Source organism: Onychostoma macrolepis, chromosome 24, assembly GCF_012432095.1.
Source record: "Onychostoma macrolepis isolate SWU-2019 chromosome 24, ASM1243209v1, whole genome shotgun sequence".
In the NCBI taxonomy this organism is placed as follows: domain Eukaryota; kingdom Metazoa; phylum Chordata; class Actinopteri; order Cypriniformes; family Cyprinidae; genus Onychostoma; species Onychostoma macrolepis.
Genome location: NC_081178.1, coordinates 2,530,543 through 2,551,876, shown reverse-complemented (window position 1 = coordinate 2,551,876; position 21,334 = coordinate 2,530,543). Strand labels below are relative to the sequence as shown.

General features: G+C 35.4%; 1 protein-coding gene, 1 long non-coding RNA gene, 1 pseudogene and 2 gene segments (V, D, J or C); 1 reads left to right on the top strand and 4 right to left on the bottom strand.

The window, feature by feature from the left end:
- Positions 1–132: 132 nt before the first annotated feature.
- Positions 133–715, bottom strand: LOC131533806 (immunoglobulin kappa variable 4-1-like; annotated as a pseudogene).
- Positions 716–3,533: 2,818 nt separating this feature from the next.
- Positions 3,534–5,400, bottom strand: LOC131533812 (uncharacterized). The gene is made up of 5 exons (XR_009269206.1): positions 5,277–5,400; positions 4,817–5,193; positions 4,587–4,665; positions 4,449–4,511; positions 3,534–4,372 (listed from the first exon to the last, which is right to left on the bottom strand). It is a non-coding gene; the product is annotated as an uncharacterized LOC131533812 (long non-coding RNA).
- Positions 5,401–8,062: 2,662 nt separating this feature from the next.
- On the bottom strand, positions 8,063–9,105 carry LOC131533784 (Ig kappa chain V-III region ABPC 22/PC 9245-like). The segment is given in 2 exon segments: positions 8,063–8,557; positions 8,645–9,105. Coding segments are annotated over 2 exon segments (405 nt in total).
- Positions 9,106–9,467: 362 nt separating this feature from the next.
- On the bottom strand, positions 9,468–10,131 carry LOC131533795 (immunoglobulin kappa variable 4-1-like). The segment is given in 2 exon segments: positions 9,468–9,952; positions 10,063–10,131. Coding segments are annotated over 2 exon segments (384 nt in total).
- A 2,786-nt stretch (positions 10,132–12,917) lies between these two features.
- LOC131533730 (receptor-type tyrosine-protein phosphatase eta) lies at positions 12,918–21,191 on the top strand. The gene is made up of 10 exons (XM_058766171.1): positions 12,918–12,967; positions 13,050–13,134; positions 14,429–15,154; positions 16,677–16,979; positions 17,069–17,338; positions 18,406–18,738; positions 19,401–19,652; positions 19,762–20,028; positions 20,184–20,281; positions 20,526–21,191. The coding sequence occupies exons 2-10, from the start codon at positions 13,104–13,106 to the stop codon at positions 20,610–20,612; spliced, it is 2,367 nt and encodes a 788-aa protein (XP_058622154.1). The 5' UTR covers positions 12,918–12,967; positions 13,050–13,103; the 3' UTR covers positions 20,613–21,191.
- The last annotated feature ends 143 nt before the right edge of the window (positions 21,192–21,334 follow it).

Sequence of the window (21,334 nt, the reverse complement as noted above, 5' to 3'; positions counted from 1 at the left end):
GTGCTGCGGGCACTGCACTTTGCTGTTTTTAAGACCTAGGACAGTCTTGTGCACTTACTTCCTGCACACGCTCTCAAGTGGCCAAGACCACAAGTGTGGGTATTTGGACAAGGCATCAGTTCTGAGCTCATGTGTAGTTGCTGTGTTTGTCTCTGTGTGTCAGTAGTGAGTGATAGTGTTTGAGCAGCTGCAGGATCAGTTCAGTCTCTGTGACTCTGACTGACGGAGGTTTTTGTACGACTCTTTATCACTGTGTGAACACACCACCACTGTGGTAACTCTGACAGTAATAATGTCCAGCATCTTCAGTCTGGACTCCACTGATGGTCAGAGTGAAATCACTGTTAGATCCACTGCCACTGAATCTAGATGGAGTTCCTGACTCGAGCTTCTCCAGGTTTCTGTAAGTACCAGGCTAAATAATGTCCCACATAACTGTGGTAATACACATCTGTGCTGGTTCTACAGCTGATTTTGACTGTTTCTTCTGGTCGAGCTGCTGTCGTTGAGGGACTCTGAGTGACGGTGATCTGTCCTCTACACTCTGAAACACAACAAGAAGAAAATCAACTCAAAACTTTGACAATATTCTTGAAGAAATGAATTGATATCAAACTTGTGCTCCACAAACCTTGAGCAAACGCTGTGAGAGTCCAGATGAAGATGATGATGAAGGTCATGTTGATGAAGATTGTTGTGTGTGTCAGTGATGAAGTGTTAAACTCACAGCACTATAAACACTCTCAGAGCACTGAAGCATCTGATCAATATGCAAACACACTCCAGATCATTTACCTGAAGACTGTAGAGACACAATTTTGCCATTTTTTTCTTCAATATTTTTATTTTCCATTTTGAGGAACAAACATTTAAAATTTAGTTCATGTTATTTTGGGTCAAGCTTCTCCCTCCAAATACTGTTTTATGTTTCATTCAGACTTTCAGAAATACCTGTCGTGCAGATTTTAAATCATCCATGATACTGTATAACAGGTCAAAGGTCATCCAATAGAGAATGACCATCTAAATCTTGTTAAAAATTTTGTGCACTGAAAATGCAACAAATGCATTTTGAGAGTGATTATGAAACAAATGGTTTCAGCCTTCATGCAATATTTATTTATTTATTTATTTTAAAGATGAACGTTTTGTGCCACTTTTTACATTAATCCATGTGTGATGTTGAATAGAGCTGATGATGAGTCTGATATCAGTGTGTGTGTGTGTTTGTGTGTTTGTGTGGTTCTCTCTTTCTCTGCTGGAGTTTGTGTTTATTTGAGTGACTTTAGTATTTTATCCTGACAGTCTCCTGTGAGACTTTGTGAATATTTATATATATATATAAATATATATATATATTTCTTTTCTTTTTTACTGTATTTGCATTGAAATGTCACTGTTAATCCCCAAATTTATGTCAAATCCATGGATGTTTCTGCAGGTTTTTAACAGACATGAGGATCATCACACATGTCTCTGTCTGTCACTGAATCAACTGAGTTTGATTGTGAGTCTCGTCACACATGATATAAAACATGTTCACTTTTCATGAATCTTTATAAAATAAATGTAAATAAATATGGTGATATGGATATGTTGTTTTTTTGATGGTGTACAGCACTGGTTGGATCATGTTAGCTTTCATTTTCACATTCATTTTTATATCATTGTTAATTGTTCCGTTCATTGATCTTGCAATAAATTATATTCATTATCATCTGCTGTGAAATTGAGGAATGTGTTTATAAGATGCTGTTACAGTTTTTTTTTTAAATTGCTAACAAGCATTGTTCAATACTGAAGCCACATTTTCAAAACTGTTCACACATTCAGCGATTACAGAAGCCTACGCGGACCGAACTGAATCATTTTTCATAGCTTTCAGACAAAATGCATGTAATGACCACATTTTTCAAAATCCACAAACACTTTTGTCATTCATACTCCACAACTGGCAAAACACTACACATTTTCAGCACATTTTTCAAATGCTAACAAACTGCTTTCAAAACTGATAAAACCACATTCAAATCAGAACGATGGCAAACAGTCCATTTCTGCAGGAATTATATTGAAATATAAAATCTTAGCAGAATATTTATTATGAAAAGGAATAATAATTATTCCAAACACAACTAAATGTAATTTCAGCTGAAAGGCAAGCCAGATGTCCTATTTTTTTTTTTTTTTACTCTTCTTCTTTCTTTCTTTTTGGTTATCTTTTGATAAATGGATGGCTTTGGAATGATTTTGTTTGGGAACATGGATCAAGGAAGACACATTGGTGGGGAAAAAGAGTGGCAGAGAGAGGGATAACTAGAAGCCTTACAGTACATCCATCCATCCATCTACTCCATACATTTTCCCAGCGCTTGTCCTGTGTATGGTCATGAGGCTGGAGCCTTTCCTGGGTCATAGGCAGGAAAAGCTCCTGGACAGATGGCCAGTCCATCACAGGGATGACAAACACACATATTCATATTCACACTGGCTTACAGTCTCCAGTTCACCTGTCCTGTATGTCTCTGGATTGTGGGAGAAGCCCAGAAGAAACACAGAGAGACTCCTGCAGCAGCTGGGACTCAATACTGCACATACAGCACCTCATTATACTAGACGGATGATGTTTTTTTTTGTTTGTTTTTGTAATTACTACAGAATTTATTTTTTTATTATTATTTTATATAAATATTTTATGTGGGTTTTTTTTTTTCACAAGTACATTTTGTATGTGTACATTTTTCACAAGTAAATATTGATGGATTTTTGTTTTTACCATGTAAAGAAATAGGGGGGAAATGCAGATTTTCTCCATCATTCTTTGTGCTGCAATACAGTCAGTAAAATGAAAAGATGTTATTCTTATTCTATGATGAAATACTTATGTGACAAATCATTCAAACTTCAAAGATAAAAGTTTGTCGTTTATTTAATGCTCCCTGTTAGTATTTTTTAGATCAGTGTTATAAATGAAATGCATGTTTTCTGAATGAGAATTGTTCCCAGTGTTATGATGAAACAAGCTTATTTTGAGACCTATATGAAGAGTTTGGTCTGAGTGAGTTTTGGAGGTGAGATCAACTGTTTGGCCAAGATTCATGTTGGTAATGAAGACTGTATGAACAGTTTTGAAAATGTGGTTTCAGTATTGAACAATGCTTGTTAGTAATTGAAAAAAAAAAAAACTGTAATATCTGCATTGTGAGGGATGAACAAAAAGTCAGTACATTTATTAAACTAATCAAGCAAAACATGTTTATGATGCTGATTTTGCAGTTTAGAAAGAAGATTGAAGATAAATCATAAATGCAGAACATCTAAATATATATATATATATATATATATATATATATATATATATATATATATATATATATATATATATATATATATATATATATATATATATAGTGAAGAATAAAATGACAGTGAAGGAAGATCAAAAGTGACTGAATTTCTACACGAAGGACTGGAAACAGAAGATAAAATGATTTCAGAAAATCATGATCAAAATAAATAATGATGAAGCTCAACAAAACTGATGTTTATTATAAGATTATATTGTGTAGTTGAGTGAGTGATAGTGTTTGAGCAGCTGCAGGATCAGTTCAGTCTCTGTGACTCTGACTGACGGAGGTTTTTGTACGACTCTTTATCACTGTGTGAACACATCACTGTTGATTTCATGATAACTCTGACAGTAATAATGTCCAGCATCTTCAGTCTGGACTCCACTGATGGTCAGAGTGAAATCAGTCCCACCTTCTTCTCCATTCGCACTGAATCGACTCAAACTCTCATCATAGAGATCATTTACTCCAGTAATGATGAGTTTAGGAGTTTCTCCAGGTTTCTGCTGATACCAATGTAACCCACCGAATCAGGGAGGGATAATAACTGGCCACAACCTGTGGTGAAAGCTTAAGCGCTTGTATAAGCAGTTTTATTACAATTCACACAGACCAATCTTAACATAAAAAAAATGAATATCTAAAACACTAATACAGACCTCATTTGAAAAAAAAAAACAAAAGAAACAGGAAACGTTAACAACAAACCACAGGGCTCCAACCGGGCACGACTATAGTTGTGAAAGTGTACAACCATTAATTAAAGTTCAAACTCCAATACTGCACAGCAATCACAGCACTCAAGAGAAAATACACGTCACCAAAACCCACAGAAGAACCCACCACCTCACCAGTGTCAGTCACACCCATGGAGGAGACCCTGCGGCTGCCGTGAAATCAGGATGGAAGACAACTAAAGAAAAAAACAAAAATCACAATAATATTAATACACTGTATACAACAAAAGCACTGGGCAATTCACCACAAATAAATATATATATGTAACAATAGTCGTGCTAGTCCTGCAACACAAAAACTTATTGTAAATACCTTAAATTGAGCATTTTCATTAATACATTCTTTAATCCAAGCAAATACCTTTAAAATAACTGGATCTAAGAATGAGGAATTAAAAACCAACGGGTGGCTCCTTTAAGAGACCTATAAAACAAACCTTTATGAATAACAACCATCTTCATAAATGTTCATAAGAAAACACATAATCATTCTTATTACCTCTGAACATAATTCATTTACACATTCATCAATTCTGTGGACTGTCACCACGCCAATCACCAGTAATACAAGCGGGGTTCTGAAACACAACAACAAAATAAAACTTTTTCACCCCACATAGTCTACTATTTTCTTTATATTTTCTCATTACCTCAATTAAAAAACCCATACATGAGAATACTTCATGCCCACATTTAATTGTATGAAAATGATCTAACGACACAACTTACTCTAAACATGTGCAGCATAAAACAACTTGACATCAATGTCTTTACTTAAAAAGAAACAGCTCTCGTAACTACAATACATTCATCAAAATAGTCACTATTAAAACAGGGTTGAGCACAAATTACCTGATATTAGCACACACTTGTTTGTAGCGTCAATGAATGAATGAGATCAGAAACGCTATGCTACTGTGCGTCTATTTATAGCACGTACAGACGTAAAACTTACGCTACCCCACGGACTTATGGGAAGTGTAGTCTCGAATTCATACTTCTCCTCGTTACACCAAGCTAAACCCCAGCTAGTTATTCCAGGATTAGTTTTACACTCTATAGTGGCGTCAGAACTTCAGGCTGAGTCACAGTGATTCCTCTGGATGCTGCTGACAACAACATTATATGTGTTTAATCAAATTAAATCAACATTAAAGAGTCAGAAATGAGCATCTTTCTCTTCTGTTACCTGGAATAAAAGCTGTCAGAATCCAGATAAAGCTGCTGAAGAGATTCATTGTGTTTGTTGGTTTTGTACCGTGGTAAACAGCAGTGTGTTATAAAGTGTTTGAGTCTGAACGCTATAAACACTCGGAGCGCTGAAGCATGTGTCGATGCAAAGTGACTCTCTGGAAAAACCCTCCTGGAGCAAAACAGACGTGAAAAAGCCCACATGCAGATGAAAACTGAGCCTTTAAATATGTTTTAATCTCATGATCCAATGATGAGTGTTTTCACTTCTTTAAGTTTATATATCATTTCTTTTTCATTCTGTGTGAGTCTCTGGTTCAGACTGCAGGCTTTCTGATGATTCAGTGACAGAATTGAATCACTAAAAGAAACAAGTTTGTCACTGTGAACTCCACGAGAGGTCAAAGGTCAACAAAACTAATTAATAATGATAATTTAGAATTCCCAAATTAAGATGTGTAAAGAAAATGTGATCAGTGCAGAGTATGATTATATTATTTGTTTAGATTTATTTTTTAGTTTTCATGCATCAAAGGACATTTAGAGATGTTTTAGTCCAGTAATCACTTTTGTCCAATAATCCATATCTGATGTTGAGAAGAGCTGATGTTGAGTCACATATCAGTGTGTGTGTGTGTGTGTGTGTGTGTGTGTTTCTCTTTCTCTTCTGAAGTTTGTGTTTATTTGAGTGTGACGGAGGTTTTTGTACGACGCTTTCACTAGAATGAAGCACTGTGGTGGACTCTTGGTGGAGGAACTGAACTGGTGATCAGAAGTAAGTCTTTCTTAAATTATTTAATATGAATATAATGTGTGTGTTTTAAAAGGAGGTATAAGGTTATTTAAGAACATTTGGGAACAATATTCTTAATTTATTACAAAAAAATATTACTAAGAAGATTTACTTACATTTATTGTAAAATTTTATTCTGTTTCATTGACTGATTTCACCAATTGGTGTATTTAATTATCAAATGTTGTCTGCTATATTTTGTGTAAGTCATATTTGGTTTGTTCAATATCTTTTCAATTTCAAGCCATGGTTCATATTTCTACTTATTGTTTTTGTTTTAAATGAGTAATTTCACTCCTAATGTATACTAACATTTCAATATATTTTAATTTATGATCTTTCCATTATTTCCTAATATATTTCAGTTTGTGCATGACACAAAAGCTGGATAATGTAGACAAAACATAATTTCATTGCTGTCATCATGAGTCAAAAATTTATTCTGTTGTTAAACATCTTAAAATAAAATATTTAAACTATTAAGTTTACTTATGATTATGTTTATGAAAAAATGTCCTGAATTATGACAGTTTTCAAATTAATAATATATTAAAGTATCTAATTCTAAAAATATCACAATAAAATGATCAGAGCTGTTTTATAAAATCAGTTTAAACATTTGTCATGTTTGCTTCACAAAAGTGATATATTTATGCATACAGTATAAAGTATCTTATACTTGACACACTGTAAAAATAAATATGTAAAATGTACAGTAAAATAGCAGCTGTGAATGCTACACTTCTTTTTCGCTTCCAAAAATTTAACAGTATTTTATTGTAAAATTACATGAAATATCCAGTTAGATTTGTTAGATTTGTCACTGAATATAGTAAAAGAACTTACAGTTCACTGATTAACAGGTTTTCACCGCAATATTTTTACAGTCTTCTACCATTAAAGTAACAAAGAATATTTTTTAATAGTAAATATTTATTCAGCTAATGGAGAATACTTTCAAACTTAATTCAGGAAACTTGTGGTATATGAAGTGATTGTGATTTTGTCTGCATTATCACGTCTGCTGCAGTGAAGATTGTAGCTGCAGATGTGAAGAAGTGAGTTTTGTGTGTGTTTGTGTGTTTCAGCTGGTCCCGCAGTGAAGCCCTCCGTGTCTCTGCTGCCTCCCTCTTCTCTGCAGATCTCTGGAGACTCAGCCGCACTGCTCTGCCTGCTCAGCTCTTACTCTCCACAGGGGGCGCAGGTGAGCTGGACGCTGGACGGGTCAGAGGTCACCGAGGGGGTTCAGACCAGCGCAGAGAGCGAGCGGGACGGACGCTACAGCCGCAGCAGCGTCCTGAGCCTCAGCAAAGCACGCTGGGAAGACGCACAGCGCTTCGTCTGCAGAGTAACACATGACGGAGCTGCTCAAGAGACCTCGTTCCTCAAGAGCTCCAGTGCTGATGTTTCTCCAGTGAAGAGCAGCAGGATTCACAGCAGTCACGTGATTTACAGCTCAATACTCAAGCAGTCTTTCAATCTGCTGCCATTGCTGTTCATTCAATAAAGCTTCTGAACGCCTTACATTTGTGTTCGACTGCATCATTGATCAGTGTGTCCTTCCTTCACTAAAGTTTCAGCTGCTGTTGATGGATTGTAATAGTTGAGAACAGCTGCGTTTAGCAGTAAATGTGAACTGAAGCTCTTGGGGTTTGAACATGGTCTCTGGAGACGGAGCTGCTCTATTCTGAGACCATCAGAATCACTAAAGCTGTCAATGCAAATCTGATTTACACCAAACTCACAGTTTCACTGTTTGATCGGTTCAACCTCTGAACTGAACAGTTTCACTTCTGCTCATGCAGTGATGAGACAGTTATGAAGTTTGAGAGGTAGTTTCATAAGATCAGTTTATCAGGGATACATTATGATTATATAAGGTATAAGTGTAGTACAATCTACAAAAAAAAAACACAATTACAAAACTGGAACTGACAAAAAAGTTGTGTTTTAGTTGATCTCAGATCACAGTCTAATGGAGCTGATTTGACTCCTAACTCAGTTCTGAGCTCATGTGTAGTTGCTGTGTTTGTCTCTGTGTGTCAGTAGTGAGTGATAGTGTTTGAGCAGCTGCAGGATCAGTTCAGTCTCTGTGACTCTGACTGACGGAGGTTTTTGTACGACTCTTTATCACTGTGTGAACACATAATCACCCACACAGCCACCATAAGAATTTGTTCTGCAATTAAAACTCTGACAGTAATAATGTCCAGCATCTTCAGTCTGGACTCCACTGATGGTCAGAGTGAAATCACTGTTAGATCCACTGCCACTGAATCTAGATGGAGTTCCTGACTGGAGGCGGTTTGCCCAATAAATCAGGAGTTTAGGAGCTTCTCCAGGTTTCTGTAAGTACCAGCTGAAATAGTATGTCCCAGAATAACTAGACACATCTCTGCTGGTTCTACAGTTGATTTTGACTGTTTCTTCTGGTCGAGCTGCTGTCGTTGAGGGACTCTGAGTGACGGTGATCTGTCCTCTACACTCTGAAACACAACAAGAAGAAAATCAACTCAAAACTTTGACAATATACTTGAAGAAATGAATTGATATCAAACTTGTGCTCCACAAACCTTGAGCAAACGCTGTGAGAGTCCAGATGAAGATGATGATGAAGGTCATGTTGATGAAGATTGTTGTGTGTGTCAGTGATGAAGTGTTAAACTCACAGCACTATAAACACTCTCAGAGCACTGAAGCATCTGATCAATATGCAAACACACTCCAGATCATTTACCTGAAGACAGCAGATAAACCATAATGCCATTGTGATTGTAAAGCAACAGCTTTGCTAATAATAGATGCTTATTATGTTTTGTGTTATTTTGAGCCAAACTCAAAAACAATAATGAGCAATTTCATTAAGACTTATATGGAAAATAGTTATGATGGATTGTAATAGTTGAGAACAGCTGCGTTTAGCAGTAAATGTGAACTGAAGCTCTTGGGGTTTGAACATGGTCTCTGGAGACGGAGCTGCTCTATTCTGAGACCATCAGAATCACTAAAGCTGTCAATGCAAATCTGATTTACACCAAACTCACAGTTTCACTGTTTGATCGGTTCAACGCTCTGAACTGAACAGTTTCACTTCTGCTCTTGAGAAATGACTTATGAGTAATAAATTAATTTTCAGCTTGAGACAAAAGATCTACTTGAGAAACTGCTCAAGAACATCTTTTGTTAGCTGGTGCTACACAATGGCTTTACTATATGACTTTAAATTAGATATGAGTGTATTATAATGTACAAAATTTAAACAACATATGGTGCCATTATTGGTTGTTTGCTTTGATATCAGTTTACAAACTCTTTTTCTTTACACTCTGTTTTGTCTGATTCTGAGCATAACTGAGTCAAACCCGTCTGTCACAGGACAGATCTCAGTCTAATGGAGCTGATTTGACTCCTAACTCAGTTCTGAGCTCATGTGTAGTTGCTGTGTTTGTCTCTGTGTGTCAGTAGTGAGTGATAGTGTTTGAGCAGCTGCAGGATCAGTTCAGTCTCTGTGACTCTGACTGACGGAGGTTTTTGTACGACTCTTTATCACTGTGTGAACACATGGCCATTATTGATCCAGTGTGCACTCATACAGTAATAACGTCCAGCATCTTCAGTCTGGACTCCACTGATGGTCAGAGTGAAATGTTTCTCAGTTCCACTGCCACTGAATCTAGATGGAGTTCCTGACTGGCGGCGGTTTACGTAATAAATTAGAAGTTTGGGAGCTTCTCCAGGTTTCTTTAGGTACCAGCTAAGAAAATGATTTCCATTATCACAGCAGTTGGGATCACTGTTAAATGTACAGGTTACAGTGACTGATCGTCCAGTTTGAGCGAGCAGCACTGAGGTTTGAGTCACTGTCACCTGCCCAATAGATTCTGTCAAATGAGAAATTTTAGAAATCACAAACACTTTTACAACCATTTATCTTCACAACATGCATAAAAATAACAATTAAATAGCATATGTAATCTTTACTGACACAAACCTCGACATAATGCTGTCAGCGTCCAGATCAATATGGTGATGAAATTCATTTTTGTTGGTTGTAGGTTCAGTTACAGTGAAAAACAGTTGTTGATCATGTTTGATGTTTGACAGAGTTATAAACACATGCAGAGCACTGAAGCGCTCATGCAAAACAGACTCTCTAAGCAAATTTGGTAAAAACAAAAAAAAAGTTGGTTTAATGTGCTGTTTCATTGAACTGAGGTCACCGGAAACCTCACTCACAGATGTGCTCACAACGTAAATGATCAGTTTTTAAATGAAACTCCCGATATCTGAACCAAGCAATCTGAACAAAGGGCACAGGCTGATTCAATAATACATGACAGTATATTCAGAATATGAGTGTGTGCTGGTGTAGGACCTTAAAGTGATTTCAAGTGGCTCCACACAAGTTGTAAGCATTAAATAAAGTACTACCTCACTTGTAATGTCAAAATAACTAACTATCTGTTTGTAATGTTTGTGTCCAGAAGGAATTAGGGAAGTTGGACAATGTGATGTACAGACTATTTTATACCAGGGTTACACCCCTATCTTTCTGAGAAGGTCTCTGGGGACAGTACAGTTTATTAACACCATACTGATCACGTTGGATCCACTCAGTACCATATATGTCTGGTCCAGATTCTCCCAAGAATAGACCAGCATGACTTGCCTTTTACACAGAAGTGTAGTCAAGACCATTCAAGAACCACACAGCAAAATCCTCCTGTTAAAATCACTTCTCAGTGTTCATGTGTGTCCACAATACAGACAGTTAAAGAAACACTGAAGCAGTGTTGGAGTGCACTGTTGAGATTAGTGATGAGAGAAACAAAGCTTTTCAAAACTTGGAGACAATTGTTTTGTAAAGTGAGTCACTGTTTTAAAAATGTTTGAAATCACACACGCTCTGGTGACATCTGCTGTTTGAAATGTTGTAAATGCAACAAAGATGCCTTTTACAGACCAACTGCAAGTGTTATATTAGTAATGTTATCCATTAAGTGTGATTAAAAACAAATCATCTAATACTCTTAAATATAAAGTGTCTGTATAACTGTTCCAGACACGGTTTTAGATTAAATCAACTGAAAAAAGCCAATAAAAGAAGACATTAAATCTCTCACGATCTCAGCAGAGGATCTCCAGTTGTTGACCTTTATTTCTGTCACATGTTCTCATTGAGAATTAATATTAAACAGGTTAAGAAGTTGATGTTTTTATTGAAAATAATTTAATTTGAAATCATGATTATAGTGATTACTGTCATCCTTAGTTGTGCTCTTGGCTTTTTAAGTTAGTTTCTCTCTGGTTGTTAAACAGATCCGCTCTGAACATGACAAAACAACTAAAAAATAAAAGCAAATAAGACTATTCAGCTGTGTAATATAGTCAAGCTGCAGTGCGATGAGTTTTGTACTATGGTGGCACCCAGCATGCATTGCGGCACAAAGCTTTTTGTTGTCACCGCTGTTGTGATTCTTACGCTAATTCTTGACATCTGCATTTGTCTAAACGATACAGCAGCTCAAAACATTTGAAGTACAAGTAGTTTCTAAATTCATTTAGATCATCATCATCATCATCATCATCATCATCATCATGGTGAATTAATTAAAGATAATCTAAGTCAGATGTGATTACAATGACGAATAGACATCTTCATGTTTTCTCTTGATTTTTCTTGCCGTGAAAACATAACTAAAGTTGAAAAGTTAAGGGTCAAGAGGTCAACTAAACCACTAGGTGCCATAATAGTGACTTCAAGCGAAACATTTTCAATAAAACAACATCTAAACCTCTGTAATTCTACAAAAATAAGAACTTTTGTAGACATATGAAATAAATGCAAAATAATTATTGCATTAACTCAGAGGGCTTGACTATACCTCTGATTTCTATGCAACACATTATAAATGGTCTTATCTTACAGGATGCTGAATGCAGATAAGATGCACTAAAATGAGCTCTATGAAACCACGTGATAAGATGATATGATAAAAGTTTCTGTTTGTATTACTGGTAACAGATTAAACAATACTGAAAAATAGAGTAAACAAAATGTAAATGTTTAAGTACAATAAAAACATCACCATAAAGTATTAGTACTAAAATCAACTCAATAATACTACAGCACATTTTTTGCAGGAGTTTTAAACTAGGTATCGAGACACATTTAGACACAACACTCAACAGTGTTGACAATTGAACGAAATATTCAGATAAACAGATCTGCTCTGAACATCATAAAACAAGCTACTAAAAGTCACAACAGAAACAACAGCAAAAATAAACGCAAATAGTTACATTCAAGAAAGTAATAGGACAATTCAGCTGATGCCACAATGCATGCTGGGAGTTTTGTACCATGCTGGGACCCAGCATGCATTGCAATAATGCAAAACACAAATGTATCAAAAGTGCACGACACAAATAAGCAAGTGATTAGACTTCAGATGTGAGCAGTGAAACAGGCCACTTAATGATTATATTACCATCGATAGTTACCATAAATCTCTCAGTTATATGATCTCATTTTATTTTAACTTTTGCTGCCACAAATGCATTTTATAAACACACTGTTATAGCAGCCAAAAAACACAAAAAGAAAAGGTCAAGGGCCAAGAGCCCAACTTAAGACACTGATCAAATGAAAAACATTACAGCTAAATCTAAATTAATTCTCAATTAGGCATACTGCTTAAAAAACAAAATAAAAACATTATAAAACATTTTCGAATGTTTCAGCTGAGTCCGGCTATTTGCAAATACAGGTTCAATGGAAATGTTGAGGGCTTCTATGCAAAGTCACTCTGTGAATAGGTTGTTGTTAGAGATCAGACTGTAGAGCTCAGGACCAGTTCAGGACCATCAGTGGACAGGAGAGGACTGCAGACAGAGTGAGTATTTACCTTCAGTTGATTTGTCTGAAGAGTCCAGTTCGTCTGTTAATTGGTGATGTTGTTTTCATTACTCCACGAGGTCTTGACCTGACCTGAGACTGACGACCAGCGAATCAACTACAACAGATGTGAGATGAACACACTGTGGCTGCCTCTTCTTCTGAGTAAGTTTGACAGAGGTTTTTATGCTTTATACTTCTGTGGAAAACATATTATACTACCATTCAAAAGTTATGGAGACTGCAGTAATGATGCTGAAAATTCAGGAATGAATTACATTTTAATCTATATTACAATAGAAATCAGATATTTTAAATCATAATAATATTTCACATTAATACTGTTTTTTTACTGTATGTTTTGATCAAATAAATGCAGCCTTGGTGGCTTTCAAAAACATTAACACACCTTCACTGTTCCAAACTTTGTACTGATAATCTATGCATACCACTTTATTTGAGGGATATGAAATATTAATAGGACGTCTTGCAAGTAAACATATTCATTTGCAGTCATGAGTGGACAATTGTGTAACTGTTCCTCTCTATCGTTTGCATTTACATCCTCAAAAACTGGAAAAACTCCCTGGCTCACCTGAGATTTGCATAACCAAGCATAGATGATGAGCAATATTCCATATATTTGCATTGATTTTTTACAGTAACATCCATAAATAGTGAACCATTAACAGTTCTGTTACCCTAAAATGTGCTCTGATGTAACTGTATAATGCCAGTGCTCCAAGACAACATACACTTTTATTGAAAATACAACCTATGGAGTATTTCTAGATATTTTAACATAATGCAACTCTCTAGTGCTCCTCTGTCACTTTTTATTTTTATTTTTAAAAAGTTTTGTCAATGGATTGTTTGTTTCACTTGCTATCTGAACACACACACACACACAGAGAGAGAGAGACACAAATGCAAACATGATTCAAAAAGGTTAAACGGTAATTAAACATTGAGTTAAGCAAGAGTAACCGTTTCAAATCAAAATTCTTTCAAATTACAAAATATTAAATTTTTCCCCGGCTGCGTTTTTGATCATTTTCACAAACTTTCACAGCCAATGATCAAAACATTAAAACATAAACAGTAGATTGAGTCCATCAACAAGTTAAGTTACTGGTGCGTAAGTCATCTTCTGTCCACTCCTTCTGGTTTACGCAGATCTTCTGCTTCGCTTGTTTTTGGGTCCAGAGATGCTGTATTATTCTGTATTATTAAAACGCCCCCTGATGTATAACAATGTAACCTCAGAAAGCCACTTTGGTCACTTTTAAAGCCAGGTTACTTGCATATAGTTTTAGAAAATTATGCAGTTCTACTGCAGTCCTTCGGGCGAGTATGAGTGTGACCCCTAAATGAGGATCACCAGAACGTTAAGAGAAGTATTATTTTTAAGGTGTATGCAAACATTACGACAACTTGTTTCTCAAATGATCACGTTCAGGCTCAGTCATCTGGGCAGAGGAGCAGTATTTCCCTCAGTTACCCAATGCCACATGGGACGAGGCCAGACTCTACTGTCAGTCCTGTTTCAAAGAACTGACGACCATCACCAGCAGGAACGTCCACTTCATTGTGAAGAACCTCTCTTCGGACTACTGGGTTGGACTCCGCAGGAGATACAATGGCACCTTCCCATGGACTGCATGGTCCAATGGAGATCCTGTTACATATCAGAATTGGTACCCTGGTCATCCTGTTCCAAATAAAGAAAAGAAACTGATTCCTATATGTCCCTCAACTACAGAAAGTCCACTGAGCACCGCAATAACTGCCACATCTACCCCAATGATAACCTCTCCAAAGATGTCCACAATGTTTCAAACTGAAAAAGAAGAAGCTACGTGTCCTATACTGATTGATATGCTTGATTGCTTAAATATGACATGTTACGAACTTGAAAGTGTCATGACTACGTGTAATAGAACGACTGTCACCCCTAAGACCACAACATATAACACCACCCCTGAGGTCACAACATTTAGCACCACCTTTAATCCCACAACAACCCAGGGCGCCACAACCGAGGGTACCACAACCAGCAACTGCATCTTTGAACCCGAGCCAGATCCTGAACAGTACATCGAGGACGCTTGTCTGGTCCTGCTCAGCTTCGGCATGTGGAAGGAAGACGACTGCAATAAAAGTCTACCCTACATCTGTTATGAAGGTAAGGACTTTGTTTTAAAGCACAGCGTTGTATTGTTAGATTCATATCGTTGGAACTCTGACAAGCTTAAAAATAAAGGTTCTACCAGGAGGTTTTCACAGCGATGCCAAAAATCAAACTTGGTTGAGGGCCGTGGGCCAAAAGTAAATGTTGCATTATATTCAACTTATTTTTAAATGAGTAAATAATTCAAATGAATAAATAATTTAAATGGTTGTTTTTGACATTTCAGTGCAAAAGAACCCAACAAAAAACCTTAAAACAAAAATATAAATAAGAAATGATGACACTTCAATCGCATGTTTTTTTTTCTTCTTGTGATAAAAAAACTTTCAGTGAACAGTTCTTAAAACCATTATTAATGTTTATGAACATTTTAAAAATCCAAAGTTTCCATGGATGTTAAAGGTTCTTCATGGAACTACTGATGCCAAAAAGAACCTTTATTTTTTGAGTGAGAAGAAAGGTTCTATGTTGAAGTTCTATCATGCGTTTCATATAAGAATCTTTTAGGTGTTCCAATTATGGGATGGGTTTGGTTTTTATTCATTAATTTAGTTTTAATTCATTATTTTATTTTAATAAATTTAAATATTCTGAATGAATCAGCCCATAATTCACACTTAATCAGTAGGAAAAAAAAAATTAAGCAACATGTTAAACATTAAAATGTGTTATTCAATAATTTAAAACATTGCCCTGATTAATTAACTTTCTCAAATTCTTTTTTTTTTTTGTGTCCGATGACCTAAAAAATTGTATGACCTTTTTTTTTTTTTTTTTTACAAGCAAATGGGCCTATTCTGTTTTATTTAATTATTAATGAATTAATTTTTTTTTTAAAGCAATAGACAAGAAAGAATGAAAATATGAGATGTTCATTTTCTCTATTACAGGTCAAATTATTGTAGCCATTCTACAGTCAACCACTGCATTTTAATCACAATTTATACAAAGATGCTACATACATGTAGCATGGCCAATTTTGAGCTGCCATGACAATCTAATTTCCTCTTGGGGATCAATAAAGTACATCTAATCTAATCTAATCTAAACAAAGCAGCGCTGCATTACTTTAATATGCATTATACATCTTGATATGACTATCGCATTAAGCCGTAACACAATATCAATTTGTATTTCTATATATTGGGCAGCCCTTATTAAAATAGTGTTCATTCATTCATGAGAGTGGAGTAAGATATCTAAAATAAATTAAGTAATTACTCTTATAAAAAAAATGGTTCTTTAAGGCACTGTTCTTTAGGGAACCCAAAATGGTTCTTTATGGGAAACCCCACTTTTGTAACTTCTGTTTTTAAGCCTGAAGAAAAGGTTCTTTATATCAGAAAAAGGTTCTCTAGATTATTAAAATGTTCTTCACACTAAAACAAAAACTGTTGACTGAAAGGTTCTTTGGGGGACCCAAAATCAAACCTTCTTTTTAAGCTTTCTTTTTAAGAGTGTAATTACTTATAAGTTTCTGCCAAAATACATCACTTATGCATCTATCTGTGTGCAGAGCGCTTTTTTGGCCACATATACGTTTCCGACGTGAACACAAGTGCAGCCAATCTGAGCTGGACTGAGGGACCCGGTGCTGAGAACATCAGTCACTACAGAGTGGAGATCATTGAGGACAATGACCAGACATTTAACCAGACATTTAACCAGACATTTAACCAAACATTTAACCAGACATTTAACCAGACCGACCTGTTCGAACTCATACAGAATCTGACAGCAGGAACTCTGTACAGAGTTCAGGTGTTTCCTGTGAAATGTGGCCGGGATCTCAATCCGCAGAATATCTCCTTCTACACCCGTAAGTAGACTCGGACTTGACTTCATTGTGCGCAACATGGTTTCAATATGACTAATGAGCAAAATGACCCATGCCGTCTCGTTTTTTAGAGCCCTCTGATGTGCAAAATCTGACAGTAGTCAGTACGACAAACATTAGTGCCAACCTCAGTTGGAGTGAACCAGAAGGAAACCGTCACTTCTACTCAGTGTATATCAAATGCAAGTCAAATAAATCTATTCATGACCAAGTCGTAAAGTGTCCAAGTGAAGAGTGCACTATCGAGAAACTTACTCCAGGGTATGAGTATGAGTTCACAGTTAAAGCTGTTGTGAATGAGACGTTTGGAGGTGTGCCAAGCAGCGCTTCTGATTACACCAGTAAGTGCAGAACGTTTCATGCTTCACTGCATCCATCCATTCAAACCATATGTTTCTTTTCAAAGCTGCAAATTGAACTTTTGCACAAAATTGGAATATTGCATTAAACATTTCCAAATAAAGCATGGTTTCTGAGTTTTAATCGTATTTGAGTTTTAGTATAGTTTTATAAATGAGCTTTTATTTTTTATTTATATTTTTCATGTTAATTCTAATTGAATTTTTAGTCATTTTGTTTTGTGCTTTGCCATTTTAATTGTTTTTTTAAATGTATTTCTATTGTGCTTTATTCGCACCATTTATATCACATAAACAAAAACAAATATCATATAATATCATTTTTACCATTTTACTTAGAAATTTTACTTATGCACAAAATTAAAATATAGCATAAAACAATTGCGAAAAAAGCCATCTGTTCAAGACAGTATTATGTCAGCATTTATTATAATTGTATTCATATTTTGAATAAGCCTTTTATTTTTATATTATTCATTTTTATGTCATTTAGAATTAAATTTAGTAACTTGCTATGTGTTATTGTCATGCTATTAGGGTTTTTTTATTGCTTTAATTTATCTTATTTCAGTTTTATGTAGTTTTAGTTTTTATTTATTTCCAGTTAATCATTTTAGCGCTTCATCTTAAACTAACTAATATTTATATTTTATTTTGTTAGTTTTTCATCTAATATTTATTTTATTTTAGCTTTATTTTTTTATTTCATAAATGTTTTTATGAGTTTTAGTTTCAGTTTTAGCTTTAGATAACAATAATAATAAGATAAAAAACACATGCTCTGCAGATTAATCACATCCTCTGTTGCACATCGAGGAGTTTATTCAGTAAATGTGATTTCATTGTAACTTATGCACATCTTCTTATCAGATAAAATGCATATTTTTTGGAATTTATGCATAATTTGGCGATTCCATTCAGTGTGTGATAACCTCAAATTCAGGTGGATGGAAACATAGCTACACTATTGTCAAAGTAACATGCATTCCTGCGGCCACAGCTTTCAAAAGAAGCTAATTTTGATAGACTAACCGGTATTTATTTTTCAGAACCTTCGACTGTCAGAAACCTAAAACAATCAGAAGACAAATACAGCACAGAAATAAAAGCCTCTTGGGATCCACCTGAGGGAGGACATTCAGGATACCACTATTGTCTTACAGAAGTCAAGCACAACCAAAACTGTAATGACTGCAGCGATGCAACAAACAGCCGCAGCAGCAGTACGACAAACAACAACATTACAGTCTGTAAGAATACAACAAACAAACAAATCACAGAGAGTGGTAAATCGGACGGCAGCAAGTTTTGTCTGTGTGTGCAAGCGCTAACAAAGAACGACACCATATCAGGAGAAATGGTTCCGATCCCAGCATACACACGTGAGTGCCGTGCTCAGTTATTACATTACTTTCCCAATTAAAGGCATCTGTCATACATATACAGTAAATTCTAACTGAAAACATTTATTACCAACCTTTAAGCTTAGAGAATTAGATAAAGTTGAATATAAGTTGACAGTAAAACTATTTATGGAAGAATGTTTTAGCCACAGAATAAAAAATAAAAAAGGTAAATGCAAGTTCACATTTCAGACTGTATTTCACACAATTGCAAATTTATCTCTCACAATTCAGACTTTTTTTCCCCCCACAGTTGCAAACTTATATCTCAGAATTTGTTTCTCTCAAATGCATGTTTATATCTCACAAATCTGACCTTTTTTAACGCCGTTAGTTTATTTCTCACAATTCTGATTCTTTTCTCAGAATTGCAAGTCTTTTTCTTTTTTTTAATCTCGCTATTCTGACTTTTTCTCGCAATTGTGAGAAAAAAAGTCTAAATTGTGAAACAAACTTGCAAGTGCAAGAAATGAAGTATGAACTGAGATAAAGTGATAAAAAGTCAAATGACCTGTTTTTTTCTTTGACTTCCATAAGCAGCTGAATAAGTATTTTTGAGTATTGTCAAAATGACTGCTTAGATTTTGTTCAAGCCTTTACAAATTCTAACAAACTGCATGCCCTCCTCTTCTTTCTCTTAGTGCCAAAATCTGTGACCCTCTCTTTGAGCCCTGACTACCAAGCCATAAATGCCAGTTGGACAATAGATGGGAAGTTTGAAAAATTTGAAGTGATGATTCAAACAGTTCCATATACTCCTGCGAAGCCAGAATCTACAGAATTACTGTATTACAATTTCAAAGATCTGAAAGCAGGAGTGCATTACAGCATTTCAGTTGTCACTATCAATGGTAACCTGAGAAGTCAACCTACCAATAAGTCAGACTACACCAGTGAGTAACTGTGAATACTATTTTTCAGATCATTTTTCCAGTAGCTTAACTTAATGTCTTCATCAGCTTTTCATTTCAGCTATAAAACATCTCACTAATTAATTCACAGGACCTAAAAGCCCTAGGAATGCAAAGGCCAACGCTACCAAAAATACCATAGATGTAAAATGGGAAGCTCCAGCTGAGTCATCGAATGCCTTGATTACATATATGGTGGAATATCACACTAGGTTTTGGAACCTATCTATAAAAAACGTTACAACTAAGACAGAGATCTCCTATACTAATTTAAAACCAGGAACAAAATATGAGTTCAATGTCAGTGTCGTGGCAGGAAATTTGGCAAGTGATCCAGTCCCTGCTGATGCAAACACAGGTGAAGAGACTACATTTTGTTTGTTCATGAAGCAAACATTTGGCTTTGTTATTTACATCAATTGCGTTTCACGATTATGCTATTCTGACATGTTATGAAAATGAGTATTGAGAGTATTTTTGCAGGTGTTAAAAATGGTCTTTGTTTATTTTCAGAGCCTGACAAGAGGACACTGGTCCTCACAATGTTGTGTTCCTCTGAAACGCCACTTCATTGTAATGGAACTGAAGCTCGGGAAGATCTGTTTAAAAAGGTGAAGAAACGTTCAATGACTACATCAAGCTTTTTGCAACTTTACAGAAACAGAATTATTATGGAATTAATGCACAAGAGAAATAAAGAAATGCATTGACCAAAAGTTAGATTTAATATTGTGGAACTGATTGCATTTGCACTGTTATACTGATTACAAAACACTTGTTTTAAAATTGATCAGTAGTTACCTTTTATCTGGAATGTTTACTGAAAGAAACTAAAATTTCCATTTTGTCTTTCAGCTGAAAACGGAAATGAATGAAACATTTCATGACTGGGTCCACTGGAGTCTGAAGTTTGTAGACAGGAAGCAAAAACTAGGTTTGTAAAAACAGCTGGATCTCAACCAGCAAGAACAACATTTGTTGTCATCAATAGTTCTTACAGTCTAGTATGTTTTCTATTGAACTCTCTTAAGCGACTTTTGTCAAAGAGACAGTTTTTGGTCCCCTTGAGGAAAACAGCTTATAAATCATACTAGATGTTTGTTTGTTTGTTGATTTTTTAATGTAGAAATGCAAAAGGTTTTCTGTGTGGGTTATGCTTAGGGTGAGGGTATAGAATATACTGTTAATATACTGTATAAAAATGTCTTTGGAAAGTGAATTGGTTTAAGCGATTGTTAAGTGCTTGTCGTTAGCTTCTTGAAAGATTTAGGTTTTGATCCTCACTCATTTTTGGACCTGTATTGTTGTTGTTTTTCTTTTTACAAATTGCATATTGACATATTTACTTTAAATTGAATTGTGTGATGATATTTGCTATAGTTGAGGGAGATATAATTGTAACATGAAAACCTTTTTCTTAAAGACATTTTCTGTAACTGTTTAATTTTCATGATGGATTATTGGAGATTATTTTGGTGTGTCTGGGGATTGGTTTCTTTATAAATAAAGGTATTACACATGGGTCTGTTTGCTTTGTTTCACTACTTTGAGCAGGTTCTTGGTACTTTCTTTCAGACTTCTGATGTTCATTCACATCTCCAACCATGTCCTCCCTAAAAAAAGGATTTTCTTAGTACTTCTATCTTGTTTTCCAGTACAAATAT

Excerpts from the sequence above, each read along its gene's own strand:
- LOC131533730 (XM_058766171.1), top strand. The coding sequence starts at position 13,104 with ATGAACACACTGTGGCTGCCTCTTCTTCTGA. Across the intron at positions 15,155-16,676 it reads ACCCTACATCTGTTATGAAG|AGCGCTTTTTTGGCCACATA; the intron begins GTAAGGACTTTG and ends ATCTGTGTGCAG. Across the intron at positions 16,980-17,068 it reads GAATATCTCCTTCTACACCC|AGCCCTCTGATGTGCAAAAT; the intron begins GTAAGTAGACTC and ends CTCGTTTTTTAG.